Genomic DNA, 17,748 nt, shown 5'->3' on the forward strand with positions numbered 1-17,748 from the left:
TTCTGCTCCCAGCATCCCCATAGACCCTTGTTCCTCTGGGCCTTGAGGGAACACAGGGGAGTGGGGACCCCAAAACCCTTCAGGGGAAGGCACCAAGGGGCTGGGGAAGGGGGGTGAGGGAAGCTCTGGAACCACAGGAGAGGGGAAAAACCCACCCCAAAACCCTTCTGGCCATTAAACAGTCAGGCGAGGAGGAGTGAGGTGCTGGGAGGGGGACAGGGGGGTGCTGGGAGTGGGGCAGAAGGGAGTGAGATGAACAGGGTGTGGGGGACAGCTGCCAGGGCTGAGCTCTGCCACGGTCAGACAGTGCTTGATCTCCCTCCCAAGGGCTGCAGAGAGGTGCCAGACCCCCCTCAGCACCAGGCCAGAGCCTCTTCAACCCCAGCCAGAGCCCCTTCAACCCCAGCCAGAGCCAACACCGCTGGTTTGTGAGATTTTATTGGGGGGGTTGTGGGGGGACAGGCGTGGGCACACGCTCTGGGCTCAGTCCCATTCACCATCACCTTCGGGATTGTCATCCCGGGGGGGCTCCTGGAACTGGATGTTGGCCAGCATGTCCTGCATGGCTGCCATGAGCCGGTTCACCCCCTGGTTCAGGTCCTGCCCCACTCCAGCCTCCTCGTCCCTGTTGAGCCTGACGTTCCCCTGCAAGAGAGCAGAGCTGGGAGGGAGAAAGGACACCACCGCTCCCCAAAAATGCATCAGGCTGAGCTGCAGCCTGAGGTTCAGGGGGGCAGGAGCCACTCCCTTTGCAGCAGAGACCCCCCCACGTACCTGCAAGTTAAAATTTGGCAAGAGGGACTGGAAGAAGAGGGATAAAGTGCTTTCGTTGGACGGGCGATTCGTTCTGGAAGACAGGAGGCACAGTGTGGTTAAGGGGCAGCTCGGTGCTCCAGCTCTCACCAGGGCTGAGACAGTGCAGAGGTGCCAAAGGGAACCACGCTGGGTGGAGTGATATGGGGAGGGTGCTGAGCCAGCCCCAAACTGGGGGGTTCTGGGGGAGTCCTGAGCCTGGGCAGCCATCAGCTCGCTGGCCCCTGAGCAGAGTGGTCACTAAAAGCACTGCCAGAGTCGCTCTGAGACACACATGGGCTTCACCTCAATGGTCTGTGCACCATGGGCTGTACTGGGACCTGTTTGGCCTGGAGCAGCCAGTTAGACATGGGCAAAGCTCTGCAGTGGGCTCTGCTGTAACAGCTGCCACCCACCCCGCTGGTGAGCAGCGAGGTGAAGCAGGAGTAGGGGTCCTGCCTGCACACCCTGCCCCAAGCCAGGCTGCTCTTCCTCCCAGCTGGAGGAAGACACCAGCTCTGAGTGCCCACACTGGGCTGTGCAGCGCAGAACCAGGGTGAGGAGGTACCTTTCGGGTCGGGTGTAGGAGATGATGGAGTCCAGAGGAGGGAGGGGGTCGAACCCCAGCACAGGCTGCGAGGTCACCTCCTGTGTGGGGGGACAAGAGGGGTGGGCTGAAGGCTGCAGTACCAGCTCCAGCCAGCGCCACGGCACAGCCAGAGCAGCCAGACAGCCCTTGGGCTCCATGAGAGAGCCAGGCACTGGCTGCAGCCTGGCATGCCACGCCAGGACACCATGTAGGGAGGCCCCATGATGGCCAGGCCCATGGTTCTTGCTGGCAGATAGGGTTTGAGAGGTGCTGTGGGGACACAAGTGCCATGGTTGACGCCGGGGTCCCTCACCAGAGGCAGAGCTGCCATGGCTTCCTTCATCTCCGAGAGGATGATGTGCCGGTAGATGTTCCTGGGCGCGCTCTGATACCGTGTCTTCCTCCTGAAGCAGGGAGAGGGGGGCAGAGGATTGCACCCAGCACGTTTGGGCAGCACCAGCCACCTCCTGGTTCTCCAGGCACACCCTCAGCTTCGTATTGGCCAGAACCAGCCCGTGGCAAAGCCAAAGCCATCAGCAGCCCCTGACAAGGCGGGGCTCTGAGCAAGCCCGGGATGGAGCCCCCCAGCCCGCTCTGTCCCCATGCTTTGGCACCCACACCTGGTTTGAGAGGTGCTCACTGCTGCCTGCCACACTCACTTGTGCTCAGCCTCCTCCACACGAGGGTCCCGGGCGTCCACCACGCACAGCACCTCGTGGACGTTGGTCTCCAGCCACGCCATGACCGCTGGGTCCTTCCACAGGGAGTGGGTCCTTCCCACGTAGAGGGACGTCAGCTGGTTCAAGGCAGGAGGCTGGCTATGGGAGACAGCTGTTATTTCGGGAAGACATCCCTGTTCCCCCCTGGGGGTCACCACACGGGCTCCTCTTTGCCCTGAGCTCGGGGGTGAGAACACAGAGAGGGACCGCAGGCTGTCCCCACTCTGCTGTCCCCACCCATCTCCACCAGCCTGGCTGCCTTGGTCTCTTTTTGGGGGGAAGCACAGCCAGGAGATGAGAGCAAATGCTGCCCTGACCCAAGGGGGGGCCTGTTTGTGTGTTGAGGAGGACCATGTGTCTGGGAGACACAGCCTGGCAGGACACAGCCTGCCCTGGGAGCATAAGCACGCTGTGTGTACTGACAGGCTTTGGTCTGACCTCCCAACCCATGGCAGAGAGGCGAGGCCAGTCTCCTGGCATTATGGGGTGGCCATTGCAGGAATCCATTATCAAAGCACCCAAGAACCTACTCAGGAGAACCAGATGTTCTCCTCCCTGTCTCTGTAACTCCATTAGCTGCCTGAGTAAGCAAAAACCCTGCCACCAGCACGATCGATCCCTCCTCTCTGCTGCTGGCAGCCCCAGGGCTTACCTTAGCTGAGCGTTCAGCCCAAAAAAGGGGTGGGATGAGACCCTGGCATCGGGCTGCACGCTGCAGTGATCCAGCAACGGGAGCAGAACTGTGGGGAGAGAGAGGCTGTGTTCAGAGACCAGCCCTGGAGAAGGGGCATCAGCTGCTCCAAGGAGGGCGCAGAGCAACAGGCACCGGTCTCTCCCTAAAGCAGGGAGGGTCAGAGAATCACAGAATCACAGGGGTGGGAAGGGACCCCCAGAGCCCATGGGATCCAACCCCCTGCCAAAGCAGGGTCCCTGGGACAGGGCACACAGGTCAGTGTCCAGATGGGGATGGAATCTCTCCAGAGAAGAAGACTCCACACCCCCTGGGCAGCCTGTCCCAGGGCTCCCTCACCCTCACTGGGAAGAAGTTCTTCCCCACATTGGTGGGGAACTCCCTGTGCTCCAACTTGGGCCCATCGCCCCTTGTCCTGTCCCCACAGACACTGAGAAGAGGTTGCCCATGTCCCCCTGTGTCCCACCCTTCAGCTATTGATACCCATTGATCAGATCCCCTCTCAGGCTTCTTCTCTGCAGGCTGAACAGCCCCAGCTCACTCAGCCTTTCCTCACAGGGGAGATGCTCCAGGCCTTTCACCATCTCTGTCCCTCCTCTGGACTCTCTCCAGGAGATCCCTGTCTTTTTTATCCCAGGGAGCCCAGCACTGGACACAACACTCCAGGTGGGGCCTAAGCAGTGCAGAGCAGAGGGGGAGGATCCCCTCCTCTGACCTGTCTGGCTCCGTCGCCGCCACGCCGGACGCTCGGACTCTGCCCGAGCCGCGTCGCTCCCTGAGTCAGGGTTCCCCTCCCCCACAGAGAGAGGCAAAACCCATCAGCAGCCCGCAGGCAAACTGCCACCCCCGCGTTTGCCTGCCTGGAGCCCGGCCCTGGCTCTCAGGGATGAAGGCAGTGACAGAGCCTGCGGGGACGGACTTACCGGTGGGGACAGACTTACCGCTTGGGAACATGATCAACGCGAGCTGGATGAGCCGGGCGGCTTTCTCCCGGGCCTGGCTGAGCTCCAGCTCCGAGCGCTCCTCCTGCTGGCTCAGGAAAAAATAGGCCAGAGGCACGGAGAAGGCGAAATTGGGCAGCTGGGACAGGTTCCGGTGACTCTGCAGGGGCAGGGAGAGATTGGGTGAGGAGCAGCGGGTGTGCAGCGCCCTCTCAGCACGGGGGGGGGGATGAAACCGCTTCCCAGCTGCTGGCTCGGTGCCCCCCACAGCTGAGTCAGCAGCTTTGAGCTGGGACAATGGTTTGCAGGGCACCAGGATGACAAGAACAAATCCTCCCAGCCTTTCGGGTCACTCCCCTGATTTTGGGATGCCCAGAGGAGGTGGGGAGAGCCCCAGGAATCAGGTGTCCCCTCAGCAGAGGTGGCTGGTGGCAGCTCACCTCCCACTCCTGGAACATGCGGGTCAGGAAGGTGTATTCCCTGGCACGGAGAGCCAGGAAGTCGATGAGCAGCAGCACACACAGCGGGTCGTTCTCTGGATCAAGGCTTCAGAGGGAGCAGAGTGCAAGGGGAGGAAACAAAATCCCTGTCACAGAAGCCTGAGTAGCCACTCTTGTTTCATAGAATCAGAGAATCCCAGCCTGGTCTGGGTTGGGAGGGATCCCAAGGGTCACAGAGCTCCAACCCCCTGCCACAGGCAGGGCCACCAACCTCCAGGCCTGGAGCTACACAAGGTTGCCCAGGGCCCCAGCCAACCTGGCCTTGAACACCCCCAGGGATGGGGCACCCACCCCCTCTCTGGGCAGCCCCTTCCAGCCCCTCACCACTCCCTCTGGAAAGAGCTTCCCCCTACTATCTCATCTCACCCTTCCCTCCTTCAGAACCATTTCCCAAACAAGACTTCCCCACTAACAGCCCAGGAGCCTCTGCAGCTCAGCAGGCAGAGAGGGATGGATGCTCACGAACGGGGGGCCAGCACGGCGCCCAGCCAGGCCCCACAGCTCAGCAGGTGAGAGCAAGGGCCTGTCCCTTCCAGCCTCCTCCTCAGCACATCCTCAAATCCCAGCCTGTGACAACCACATCACAGCCCTCCCCCTGCCTGGGAGCACCAGGACACCTCTGGGGTTTGTATCCCAAGCTCCAAGCATGTTCCCCCAGGCCTGAGGCACCCCATCCTATGGGGAACGGGGTGCAGCCCTCAGTGGGGGGGAAATCTACCTGAGGATCAGCTTGCAGAACTCCAGGGCTGTCCGGGGACACCCTCTCTTCTCCAGGAACGTCAGGTGCTTGAAGAGACCCAGGAAGAAAGCCCTGTGTGGGGAAGGGCAGCAGGCTTTAGGAGCTGGATTTGGAGAGAAGCACCCATGCCATGCAAGGACAGGGACCCAGGGACAGCCCCAGCTCCTCCTCCCTGAACACCAGCACGGCAGCACCAGTGTTCCCAGCTCTTTAAAGTCTCTGTGGAAGCACAGTGAGGGCAAACCTGCTCCATCCCTGCTCCCCACAGCCCCTTGGCCTCATGCTCTCGCTTCCCAGCCAGTCCCAGCCCAGCCAGGGACAGGGACAGTGACACAGCACATGTACAGCATGGAGAATTAACACCCAAACTGGGTGAGATACAGGTGACAACACTCAGGTCCCAGGTGGCCTGAAGCCCGTCAGCGAGCGGGTACTGGAAACCTGAGCAGCCTCCAGGTACAGCAGCTCAGGAGGGATGACTCTGGCTCAGCTGACTGGAAAAGTCCCAGAATAATGTCACCTTTCCCCACAGCAGCAGAGCTGTTGTTACATAAAGAGCTGGGCTGGGAGCAGTGTGACTGCTGGGAGGTGAAGGCTGGGCAGGCAGCACAGGAGTGAGCAAGCCCCAGCCCTAAACATGCAGTGAGTGTTTCTGTAACGAACCCAGAAGTGCTGGTTTGAGCTGAGGGGCACTAATCAGACAAGGATGTGACCAGGAGGACAAAGCCAGGGAGAAATTGTAGCATAACAACCACACACAGTGCTACAGGCTGGGGGTGACTGGCTGGAGAGCTGTCAGGCAGAGAAGGACCTAAGGGTGCTGGGTGACTGCAGGCTGAACATGAGCCAGCAGTGTGGCCAGAAGGCCAGGAAAGCCAAGGGCATCCTGGCTTGTGTCAGGAATAGTGTGGCCAGTAGGTGTGGGGAGGGGATTGTGCCCCTGGACTGGGCACTGGTGAGGCTGCAGCTCGAGTGCTGGGTCCAGTTCTGGGCTCCTCACCATCAGAAGGACAGTGAGGTCCTGGAGTGAGTCCAGAGAAGGGCAACCAGGCTGGGGAAGGGGCTGGAGGGCAAATCCTCTGAGGAGCAGCTGAGGGAGCTGGGGGTGTTGAGCCTGGAGAAGAGGAGGCTGAGGGGAGACTTTCTCCCCACCTCCCCTGCCCTGCCAGGAGGGTGCAGAGAGGTGGGCGATGGTCTCTTCAGCCAGGGGACAGGAGCTGGGACAAGGGGCAATGGGCTCAAGCTGCCCCAGGGCAGGGTCAGCTCAGCTGGGAGGGGAAAGTTCTTCCCTGGCAGAGTTGTGGGGCTGTGGCACAGGCTGCCCAGGGAGGGGCTGAGTCACCCCCTGGGTGTGTTTAACAGAGGGGAGATGAGGTACTTGGGGATCTGGGGCAGCACAGGATGGGAATGGTTGGACTTGATGATCTTAAAGGTCTTTTCCAACCTTGTGATTGTGTGAAATCCCTCAGGAATGAGGATGCTTGGCCCAGAAACCCTGGTTCAAGAGCTGCCCATGCCCCAGCAGCCATCTCAGGAGCTCCCACACCACCTCTCTGAGGGGCACTGGGACCCGCTGGCGAGCGGCACAGCCCGTTCTGGCAGAGAGGGACACTCAAGGTCCCCCAGCCGCCGCTGCCAGCGCGGATGACGCAGCAGACGCCACGAATCTGGGTCTCTGAGCCCAGAACTAGGCCAGGGCACGGTGTGGCAGCTCTGGCAGACACAGGGAGGGCAACACTGCTGCTCACCTGTTCTCTGGCCGCCGGTAATCCAGCCTGCAGGTCCCACTGGTGAGGCTGAAGACGGGGTGGAAGGAGCACTCCAGGCTGTACAGCGCCTGCTCTGCAGACAGCAAGGGCAAGGTCAGGGCACACCCAGCGGCCCCACCGCTCACAACACAGCAGCTTCACCCCAGGAGCCACCCATCATCCAGAGCTCTGGGGCCTGGGGAGCAGGACTCACCCTTGTTCACAGCCCAGTGAGGCACACAGAGCTGCTTTGTGCCTTCCCCACCTGCCCCAGGACATCCAGCCCTCGACTCAGCTCTTACCTATGAGGTCCCGGGCCATCTCCTGGTTCTCCTGCATGCGGCACACGTCGCTGAGCTGCAGGAGGGAGTCCACATGGTAGGGCTCCAGTGCCTCCAGCAGTGGCTAGGGAAGAGCAGGAGCTGGATTACACGGTGCCACAAACCACAGGCCCCTTGTGAGCTCTGCCAGCCTGGCAGGGAGGCGGCTGTCCCCACGCCATGCCCAGGAGAGAGGGGCTGGAGGGGGAGAAACCCTGTTCCACACCTTCAGGAAGCCACAGTCTGGGCTGAAGGGTGAGGCTGGGGATGCACCTCCTGTGAAAGGCTCAAATCACGGGTTAAAAGTGGCTGGGGAGAGGGGAGGGTCAGGGGAAAGGTCCCCAAAAGCACATGTCCCCAAAGGGAAAGGTCCCCAAAAGCAAGGGGGCACGAAGCTGGGCACATGCTACGGGTCCAGCTGCCACCCTTTAGGGACCCCCACTCTCTGAGACACCACCAGCATCACCAGTGTCTCCTTCCCACCAATTTGGTCACTTACAGCCCCACAGTACCTTCCCAGCACCCCAGCTTTAAGCACACAACACAAAGAACCTCCTCTTTCATCCCCGTGCCAGGATGGATGGTGGGGATCTCCCTTCCCACCCCACGCAGCAGCTGAGCCCCAGATTGCAGCTTCCCTCAGGCACCTCCTTCCCAGTACTCCCAGTGCTCCCAGCTCCACCATCCTCTGAATCTCCCCCAGTCCCGTTTGAAGGACTCAAGATGCAGGTAGTGGGCATTAATTACAGTTCTCATTTATTCTCTAGCCCTTAACTCTGAGCACTTGATTCAAGCTCTTCCTTCCTCTGGGTAACAGGAGGATGTTATAACACATCCAACACGATTCCAGATCCAGCTCCTGAGTGGCAATGGATGAAAAAGATCTCATTTTTTTTTCTCCAGGCTTCAGAAAACACTTGAAGCTCCTTCAGATCTCCCCAAAAATTCAATTTTGGGATGTGCATGCCCACCTACAGCACAGAGCCTTCCTGCTCCAGGCTGCCCCAGCCCAGTGCTTCTCCCTTGGTGCCTCTTGCCCAAAGTTCTACCCCTTCCTCACTCACAATTAAGTTCCTTTCTTGTCCTTTTTGGAAGGGATGGAACACTGAGAGCTGTGGTGATGGGGAAAAGAGCTCTTCATGTGCTTAAAGCTTCACCAGCAAAACCCTCAAAACACTGGCAAGAGCAGGAAAAGCCACACTGAGCAGGACTGCCCCCCCCATATCATGTTGTGCATGCTGAAACCACAGCAGCAAGGCAGATCTGGGCTCCAGCTACACAAACCCACAGCCAGCACCGATAAACTGGGTGAGGGTTTGAATTGCTGCTGGTATCAGCAGCCCCTACCTGCTGGATTTTACCCTTAACAGCAAACTGAGAGGCTGAAAGCTGCAGGAATCAACTTCCAACGCAGCCAGACCCACTGAAGAGGGACAGAACCCCCCCTGTCCTGCTCTGCAGTGTGAGGTGAGACCGTGTGTGAGCCGTCCTTGGGACGCTGGGTCTCACTCAGTCCCTGCTGCACGGGCAGGACTTGGCACGGGCCACAGCACCGAGCTGGCTGGAGAGCAGCAGCCACGAGCAGAGGGTGGGAAAGCAGGAGGAAGGGAGCTTTATTTAGCTCACAATGGCCTCTTTAAGGAACACCCCCAGGGCATGTACCCCAGCTCATGTGGCCAGGGGGTTCGGAGCAAAAATACCCCGTGCGGGGCTCGGCGCGGGGTACAGCAGTCCGACTGTTGCTTATCACCACCAGCTATCACTGTTACCACACAGTTTAACAAGCCTGGACAAGCATGACCAGCTTTGGACACAGAGACTGTGTTTTTTGTTGAAATACCACGAAAAGCCCCACTTTTCCCCCACGCCAGAGTTTATAAATAGAACTGCTGGTGGTTTAGACTCCCGTTTCAAGAGGGGTTTATGCAGTTGTTGCCCTACAAGGGAGCTTTGTTCCCATCCTTCCAGCTGAGCACAGGCAGGCTGCTCTTCCTGATGGCTACCTGGCAGAGCCACCCAGGCTCAGCCACCACCCCTCATCAGCACCAAGGAGGGGGCCTTATCTAATGAGCAAGGTGATCAACACCCCTTCACCCAGCACAGAGGGGAGTGCAGAGCTCTACTGCTCCAAATGAGAGTGGGATTCATCAGCCCACCTCCCCTGCCAGGCCAGGGGGCTGCAGGGACGCAGGGGGCAGCCCCATTTCCCAACGTACCACGATGTTGTTGGGGTCCAAGGACTCAACAGCATCCAGGAACTTGAACTGCACTTGCTGGTACTCACGATGGTGCTTGAAGGTGAAGTACTGCACCCCCCTGCGCGTGTCCAGCAGCTGCATGGTGATACCTGGAGGGCACAAGGGAGATGTGGGTACCACTGCCATGAGCCCACAGGCACAGTGCTGAGGAAACCTCTCCTGTTTCAATCTCCCTCGTTCATACAATCCCAGCCTGGTCTGGGTTGGAAGGGACCCCAAGGGTCACAGAGCTCCACCCCCCTGCCACAGGCAGGGACACCAACCTCCAGGCCTGGAGCTACACAAGGCTGCCCAGGGCCCCATCCAGCCTGGCCTTGGACACCCCCAGGAATGGGGCACCCACCCCCTCTCTGGGCAATGGGATGGATGTGCCTGGTTGGAGAGCAGCAGCACCCAAAGCCTCACCTGTCTTGCTGTAGCGTGGCCAGGTGTCCTTGGGAGTGGTGAGCCACGTGCCACGGACGTTGTGCCGCTGCCTCTGCCTCGGCCTGTGGGAACACAGCACGACAGGTCACAGGGTCTCTGCACTAACACAGGGAGGAGGGTGAAAACCAGAGGAAAAGGGATAATTCAGGGGAAAAAAAAAACCCAAAAAGACATCCAACTTGTGCCCCAGCTGCAGTCCTGTCGCACAGAGCTCCTGCCCAGAGCTCAAACACGTTTGCCTTGGGGACACAGCCCAGCCCAGCTCGGGCTCTGCCCTACTTGAACCATTCCTCCCCGGGCCAGCCGGTGCCTCCAGCATTTCCACTTCAATCGCTTCTCTCCCCTGTTTTTATTCCTGCCAAGTTCTCAGCTGCCTCTTCTGCTTCAAACAGCTTCCCAGGTCCAATTAAGAAAGCCCCAGACCCTCTGACTCATCGCCCTTCCCAGCAGCGCCTTCAAATGCCAACTGGTTTACTTGAAGCCACGCTCACAGACAGCTGAGGGAGGGAGGAAGTTGGGAATCAAGGCTACTCTAAGAAAGTATCTGCAGGAAGGGGCTGCTTCTTCCTCAGGCACAAAATATTCCCCCACAGGCAGTCTCAGAGAAAGGTTCTGCTTCCACCATCACTGCTCTGGTCTTCCACCCTTTGCAGGGGTATTTTAAGTGGCTCAAGAAAGCAGGGATCTCTGGGGAGCACTGCCCAAGGGGGCACAGGGATCTCTGGGGGAGCACTGCCCAAGGGGGCACAGGGATCTCCGGGCAGAGCACTGCCCACAGCACAACAGGGAACTGCGGAGACTTCACGCCTGAGGAGCTGCAGGGTCTCTAGGCCCCAAAAGCCAGACCCAACTGGAAAGCTTTCAGGGTCTGCTCTGTGAGATGTTACTTTGGAACAGCAATGAGCAACAAATACTGGGGAAAGAGGAGAAATCCAGAGTGTCTATTCCAGGGGTCTGAGTGAAAGGACTTTGGAAGGACCCATGACCTTGAATACCTGGGGGTGTTCAAGGCCAGGTTGGCTGGGGCCCTGGGCAGTCTTGTGTAGCTCCAGGCCTGGAGGTTGGTGTCCCTGCCTGTGGCAGGGGGCTGGCTGAAGCTCTGTGATCCTTGGGGTCCCTTCCAACCCAGACCAGGCTGGGATTCTATCACAGTGAGTGATGTGGGAATCACCAGAAGAGAAAGCAAATGCTAGTGAAAGCCTGGAGAAGCCTCACTCCCCCACCTCCACACCTCACAGAAACCCAGTTCCTGTCCCAAAAGCGGCTGCTAAGTGAATGGGGTGCTCTGAACACATTGGGGTGCCCTGGTGACCTGTGCAATGCAGTGCTGTACAGGTAAGCTGTGCCTAGGGAAGGATGGCCACACCAACATGGACTTTGGAAGGGTTTAATATCCCCAACTGACCTCTGATCGCCAAGCACAGCGCGAGCCCCGAAGTATCTCTTCAACTCGTTCTCTGGGTTCAAGTTTCTGAGAAGATTTCAACAAGAAAGAAAAGCTGCTGTCAGTGAGGCACAGGCAAGGTCCTGCACTCAAGCCCCTCAGTGAGACTGGGCAAGGGGCTGGAGGGCAAATCCTCTGAGGAGCAGCTGAGGGAGATGGGGGTGTTGAGCCTGGAGAAGAGGAGGCTGAGGGGAGACCTTCTCCCCACCTCCCCTGCCCTGCCAGGAGGGTGCAGAGAGGTGGGCGATGGTCTCTTCAGCCAGGGGACAGGAGCTGGGACAAGGGGCAATGGGCTCAAGCTGCCCCAGGGCAGGGTCAGCTCAGCTGGGAGGGGAAAGTTCTTCCCTGGCAGAGTTGTGGGGCTGTGGCACAGGCTGCCCAGGGAGGGGCTGAGTCACCCCCTGGGTGTGTTTAACAGAGGGGAGATGAGGTGCTCAGGGAGCTGGGGCAGCACAGGATGGGAATGGTTGGACTGGATGATCTTAAAGGTCTTTTCCAGCCTGGTGACTCTGTGAGACACAGCCCAGGGTCTCACACTCGAGTCTCTGTCACCACCACGGAGAGCTCTGCACCTCGAACTGTCCCTGGCCAAGCCCCTGAACCCATCACCCTCCTGCCCCAGCTGATATAACATGGAAGGGAGACTAAACCCAATCAGCAGGCAGGGAAACCCCCAGGCCATGGGATGCAGCTTCCCTCTGGCTGTGCTCCCAGCCAGCGCTGAGCTGTGGAATGCTGCTGCTGCCCTCTCCAGGGCAGCTGGAGCTTCCACTGGGACACTGAGTGCCTGCTGAGTGTAGGTGTGTCTGGAAAACACCAGATACCTGCAGGAATCTGGGGCAAGCACCACAACCCCTGCACAGAGGCTGGCAAGAACTGAAATACCATCAGTTTGGGTTGTGGTGGGGTGTTTTTAATACAAAAACCTTGTCCCAAAGGATGGCAACACCTGGGGCTTTCCCCATCTGCCATTGGGCCCGGAGAGGGGAGGTGCTGCTCAGGTGGGGTTTCTCTGCCATCCAGGGAGCAGGGCTCAAAAGGAGGAGTGGGCAGGCTGAGATCCAGCCCTCACCCAGCTCTCAAAGGTTTCTGAATCAACATCTACCTGACTAGAGGTGCCACTGAGGTTTAAGGCCACCTCTGGCTAAACAAACACCCCTGATCTCCTGCAGTGTCCCCAGAGAGGCTGCACTTCCCCTGAGTGCCCTCCTGCCTAGACTCAGCTTTGATGTTTCAGAACCCAGACTGGTTAGGCTGTCCCAGAGGGAAGTTTAAACAGTTTCTCCAGGGACAGAAGGAGCTGACAGCTTCTGCACCAGCCCAGGGCTCCAAAACAAACCCAAACATGGCTCAAAGAGCCTTGGTTAGAAAGTGGGCAGTGCACAACTGCCCCTTTCAAGCAAGACCCCGAATTCATGGCCAGAGCACACCAGGGGACCCCAGCTCCCCTTCCTCAGGGGAACAGACAGCCCTGTGGCACCCAAGGGCAGAACCACAAAGGGAACCAGGTGCTACCTGTGCTCCACGTAGAGCAGAGGCCTGTGGTCGGTGATTACCCCGCTCTGGGTCTGCTGTGACAGCCCATTGGTGTCCTCAATCTTCTCCAGGAGGCTGTCCAGGTCTTCCAGGTCGTCATCTTCCTTCAGAGAGGCATGAAGACCAGGTGGTTATCACAGAACAAGCCACCACGGCACGTGGGTCACCCAGGGGAGCTCACACCCAGCTGCCTCCCAGTCCTTTGGGTCATCCCAGTCTCTGTGTGGTACTGGTGCAGCTCCCACCACTTGCCCTGCTGCTGCCCCAGCACGCCTGTGTCTTACAGAGGCCTCCTGCTCTGCACCCAGCACCTTATCCCCCTAGGAACCCCCACCCCCTCCCCAGAGCCTGCCCCACTGCCCTCCCCCCCCCCCAAGAGGGCTGGCCACTGCCCTCTGCTTGCTCAAGGTATCACACTAGCACAAGTTGCTCCTCACACCATCATGAGCCTGAAAACACCAGAATACAACCAGTGTGGGCAAAAGCTGGCCAGGGGAGTCCTTTCCAGCCTGACACAGTCTCTGCTCTGCCCCTGCCCACCCTCCCTCAGCTGTGCTTTGCCCAGTCTCCTTACACCACCATCCCCATTAACATCAGGAAACGTTGGGGTGCTGATTGTAACCACAAATACTTCAGTGATCAGCCCTCACTGCCTCTTCCCACAGAAACACCCTGACCCTGGCAGCAGGACACCAAACACCCACCTGATTTTACCTCAGCTCCCAGGGATCACACTCCCACCTTCCCCTTGCTGGTTCTAACCCCCAGCAGTGCCCACTCAGCAGCTGCAGAATGCCTCTACCCTGATTCTCCTGGATTTTCCCCCCCACCAACCAGGGAGTGATGCAGTTCTTAGGCAGCTGTACGTGGGTGGAACATGGAATTCCATTCATCACACCCAAACAGCACCATGGGCTTGCCTTCTCCAGCTAAAAATACCCACTGCACGTGGAGTGGGAGCATGAAGAGGTTTGTAACATGCCTGAACAAAGGGACTATTGTCTCTAGGTAGTGGATCCAAGTTCCTGCTCCTGGGGGTGAAGCCTGCAGCTGGCAGATGTCACCCTGCTCCTCCTTATTCTTGGAGAGGGAATGGGCTCACTGGGTGTGTTGTCCACCTTAGAAACTCGCCCAGCTGGACACCAACACCAGAGTCACAGAATCACAGGTCATCAAGTCCAACTATTCCCATCCTAAGCTAAACCAGATCCCTGAGCACCTCATCTCCCCATCCCTGAGTGAAGAGCTGAGGCTCTTGAGCCTTCACAGAAAGGCAGCTCCCACCTGAACTTTATTTCTACTGAATAGAAGAGAGAGAGAGTGGTGAGGGGCTGGAAGGGGCTGCCCAGAGAGGGGGTGGGTGCCCCATCCCTGGGGGTGTTCAAGGCCAGGTTGGCTGGGGCCCTGGGCAACCTTGTGTAGCTCCAGGCCTGGAGGTTGGTGTCCCTGCCTGTGGCAGGGGGTTGGAGCTCTGTGACCCTTGGGGTCCCTCCCAACCCAGACCAGGCTGGGATTCTATGAATTGCAGAGACAAAGGGCTGTCACCCACACAGCCTGCCCGGCTCCAGCAGGCACAACACATCCAAGCACACACATTGCTCTTGGTTTTATCCACAGGCACTGGATAAATCTCTCACTTTCAGCTCCAATCCTTGGGGCAGACAGAGAATCACTGTCCCCTGCTCCCCTTGGTGCTGAGGGGACACAGCAGGTCCCATGGGAAGAGCACTCAGCAGTGTCTTTGCTGAGTGCTCATCAGGGGATGATCCCATCAGCGTATGGCTACTGGACATATATGAATGAACTGTATGAGTGATGGCTGGCAGGGAGAGCTCCATACAGCTCTGCAGAGCTCACCCAAGTAGGGCAAGGAAGATGGAAGAAAGATGCAGAATGCCTGGCACAGCACCCCCTCCTGAGCAGAGCCTTGAAGGGGAGATGAAAGGAGCTGCTGCTGTCAGGATTTCAGCTCTAAGCACCAGCAAGAGCTGCGCCAGCCCCGGCTGCGTGACGGGCCAGAGGCAGAAGCTGCCATTGCCACTTCATAATTTTCATCAAACAGAATGCAAATAGGAAGGTTTTTCCCCTCAAAATCTCTCCAGCAACCACCTCAGGGAAGCTGCTTTGCCATCCCCGCTGCGGAACCGAGCGCAGCCACTCGCTCCCAGGCACACAGGGACCTACCAGAGTCTCCCCAGCAGAAGTTTTCTTGGTTTTCCTCTTCTTTTTCTTCTTTCGGGGCTTGTTACTCAGCACAGGCTGCAGGGAGAGAGGGAACAGCTGTCAGAGTGTGCCCAGAGCCTGCAGGGATGAAAGCTCCATGGGGAGGAGAGGGTTTCCCACAGGAAAGCTCTTCAGTGAAGCCCAGAGTCACCCCCCTGAGAGCCTCAGCGAGTGGAAATGAAGACACAAGGAGCAGGGGAAAGCAGCAGAGGCTTATAAACCCACAGGGTGAAACCTCAGCTGCCTTTCACAGCAGTGTCTGAGGCCACAGAATCAGTTTAAATGCACCAGGTGTGGAAGGAAGGTTTCAGCCCCCTTCCCTTCCTGGAATCAGTTTTACTTCTGTCTTTCCAGTGAGCAGGAGTTTCACCAGCCACTCCATCACCCACAGAAACCAACAGCTGCCCAAAGCACCACAAGCTCCTTCAGCTCCCAGTGCTGTGTGGTGTGCCCCTATGTGACAAGCAGGCTGCTGCAGCTCTTCCCCAGGGTGTACAGAGCTACCCCCCTCCCATTTCCAGTGCCTGTACAGGAAATACAGCCAGTCCCGGTGGTACCAGAACAACCCCACAGCTCCTGAGCTGATCTCAGAACCAGGGGGATGTGTGGGCCTGATCTGGCAACACCACAGAGGGAGGAGACACTGCTGAGGGCTGCCCTGTTAGTGCCTGGGAAGCTCCAGCTGCTCCCTGCACCTGGTCCTGGGTCAGGGCCAGCTGGAGCCACTGGGATCGGCCAAGTGGAGCTCACAGGGCACATCCTGAGCGTTCCCAAGCCATTCCCAGGCTGGCTGAGGCCACCAGCACAGCCAGACTGTGCTCACAGCAGCCTCTGCTCCTCTGTACACCCCCAGGCATGCAGCCCAAACACTGAGCCCTACGTGGTGAGGCCAGGGGGCTGATCCCCTTCACCCCTCCCCATCCCCTGGGACACAGGTTAGATCTGTGATGCCGAATTGAATCTCCACTCCAGAACCCCAGGGTGCTCTCCTTCCCGTGTGCTTTGCCTGACCTCAGCACAAAGTCTTGCTCAGGAACCTCCTCCCCATGGCTGTAGCACCTCCCCAGAGGTCAGAAGCGATGGCATTTGCGTTCCCAAGGCACTGTTATGTGTGACAGAGCCCTGCTGCCCTGGGGATGGCCGAGCACCTGCCTGCCACGGAAGGGGGAATGAATTCCCTGGGTTGCTTTGCTGGCACACAGCTTTCTCTTCATCTGTCAAACTGCCTCTATCTCAACCCACGAGTTTCCTCACCTTCACTCTTCCAATCCTCTCCCCAATCCCTTAGTGGGGGGGAACAAGTTGGCAGCTATATGGTTACACCCCAACACACCCTGATCACCAGGTACCTGGGGTTTAGTTCCCAGCTGCTCTGCCTCATCCACGTCACCCTCAGCCTCTTCAGGGACAGGCCCTTCCTTCTTCCCTCCTGCTGCATCCCGCTTGCTGAGCTGGGCAGCCTCTGCTTGCTCCTCTCTGGACAGCAGCTCATCTTCTGACTCCTCAGCGTTGATCTGCGCAAACAGAGGGACAAGCTGCAGAAACAGCCGGCGCGGGGCTGCGCCCTGCCCTCTCCTGCTCCTGGGGGACAGGACCCCCCCAGGGGTCTCATCTGCTCCACTCCAGCCTGCAAAGGGAAGAGGAGAAAGGTCACAGAAGCAGCACGGGGCTCAGTGCTGACTGGCAGCTCCAGGAGATGGAGGGGGATGAGCCCCTGTTTAAAGCGTGTTGCCCCGCAGGTGCCTGGAACAGCCCCACAGCCACCGACTCGCTGGAGGGGAGAGCAGGGCTGTGACAATGTGTCCACTGCACGGCCCTGTCACAGCAGCACAGAGTGATGGGGGCTGGAAGGGACCCACAAAGCTCACCCAGCCCCACCCCCTGCCACAGCAGCATCACCCAGACTAAACCCCACAGGAACATGTCCAGGTGGGTTTGAACGTCTCCAGAGAAGGAGACTCCCCAACCTCTCTGGGCAGCCTGTCCCAGGGCTCCAGCACCCTCACAGGGACAAAGCTCCTCCTGCCATTCCCATGGTGCTTCCTACCCAGGCTCTGCCCTTCCTCTGGACGAGCTTCCAAGCCCAGCCCGGCCTCTGCTCACACACAGCCAAGCCACGCCAGCAGTGACCTGCTGGGGCAGCCACAGTGCCCGGAGAGGACTGACCAGAGGCCCCGCCACCCCCAGAACCCACCTGCGCCACCGCCTGACCCCTCCCCGGGGCTGCGAGGAGGCCGGACCCCTCCTAGAGCCAACCCCGCCCGCCCCACGCCCCGACAGCAGCGCCTCAACCCCGGGCGCTGCCCCCAGCCCTCCCACCCCAACCCCGGGCCACCGACCCCCCTCCAAACCGCCTCCTTAACCATCGCCACCCCTCCCGGCCCCCAGGCCCGGCCCCCGCCGGAGCTGTCACCCCCTCACCAGCTCGAAGAGGTTGCTGACACCCCCGCGGGGTCCCCTCCCGGCGCCGGAAGGCGGCGAAAGCGCTTCCCGGGTGTGCTCAAGGCCGGGGGCCGGCTCCAGGCCCAGCTCGCTCAGGCCCGGCAGCTCCTGACCCCGCTGCTCGCCCCGCAGCCGCCTCAAGGCCCGTCGCGACATGGAGCCCCGCGACCCCACCGCGACTGCGCAGTCTGCGCAGGCGCGGTGGGGGAGCTGCGCATGCGCGGCCTCCACCCCCCCTCTTCCACGCCGCCTTGCGCGGGGACTCGCTTCGCGCCCTCGCCCGGTGGCGGCGTGAGATATGTCGCGGGGCTGCGCGCTTTCCCACGGTCCGTGTGCGGGGTCACGGCGGGATGCGGGAGGGGGGAAAAGAAGGGGAGGGG

The 17,748-nt window shown here is 59.5% G+C and overlaps 1 protein-coding gene across 1 annotated transcript; it reads right to left on the bottom strand.

The window, feature by feature from the left end:
- Window positions 1-426: 426 nt before the first annotated feature.
- On the bottom strand, window positions 427-17,549 carry TCF25 (TCF25 ribosome quality control complex subunit). Its single transcript, XM_084270218.1, has 18 exons — window positions 17,348-17,549; window positions 16,276-16,440; window positions 14,888-14,962; window positions 12,683-12,807; window positions 11,129-11,194; window positions 9,703-9,785; window positions 9,256-9,386; window positions 7,022-7,124; window positions 6,720-6,813; window positions 4,951-5,043; window positions 4,173-4,278; window positions 3,733-3,892; window positions 2,753-2,840; window positions 2,041-2,199; window positions 1,695-1,785; window positions 1,361-1,440; window positions 775-847; window positions 427-645 (listed from the first exon to the last, which is right to left on the bottom strand). Exons 1-18 carry the CDS (start codon window positions 17,522-17,524, stop codon window positions 484-486), a joined length of 2,031 nt encoding a protein of 676 aa, XP_084126344.1. The 5' UTR covers window positions 17,525-17,549; the 3' UTR covers window positions 427-483.
- Between the last annotated feature and the right edge of the window lie 199 nt (window positions 17,550-17,748).

This window comes from Gallinula chloropus (genome assembly GCF_964237585.1).
Source record: "Gallinula chloropus genome assembly, chromosome: 13".
In the NCBI taxonomy this organism is placed as follows: Eukaryota; Metazoa; Chordata; class Aves; order Gruiformes; family Rallidae; genus Gallinula; species Gallinula chloropus.

What these genes read in the sequence shown, in the direction of transcription:
- TCF25 (XM_084270218.1), bottom strand. Translation starts at nt 17,524, where the DNA reads ATGTCGCGACGGGCCTTGAGGCGGCTGCGGGGCGAGCAGCGGGGTCAG. An exon ending in TCAGCAACCTCTTCGAGCTG is followed by an intron (nt 16,441 to 17,347) that starts GTGAGGGGGTGA and finishes CTGTTTGCGCAG; the next exon opens with ATCAACGCTGAGGAGTCAGA. An exon ending in GTGGAGGAGGCTGAGCACAA is followed by an intron (nt 1,786 to 2,040) that starts GTGAGTGTGGCA and finishes TCCCTGCTTCAG; the next exon opens with GAGGAAGACACGGTATCAGA.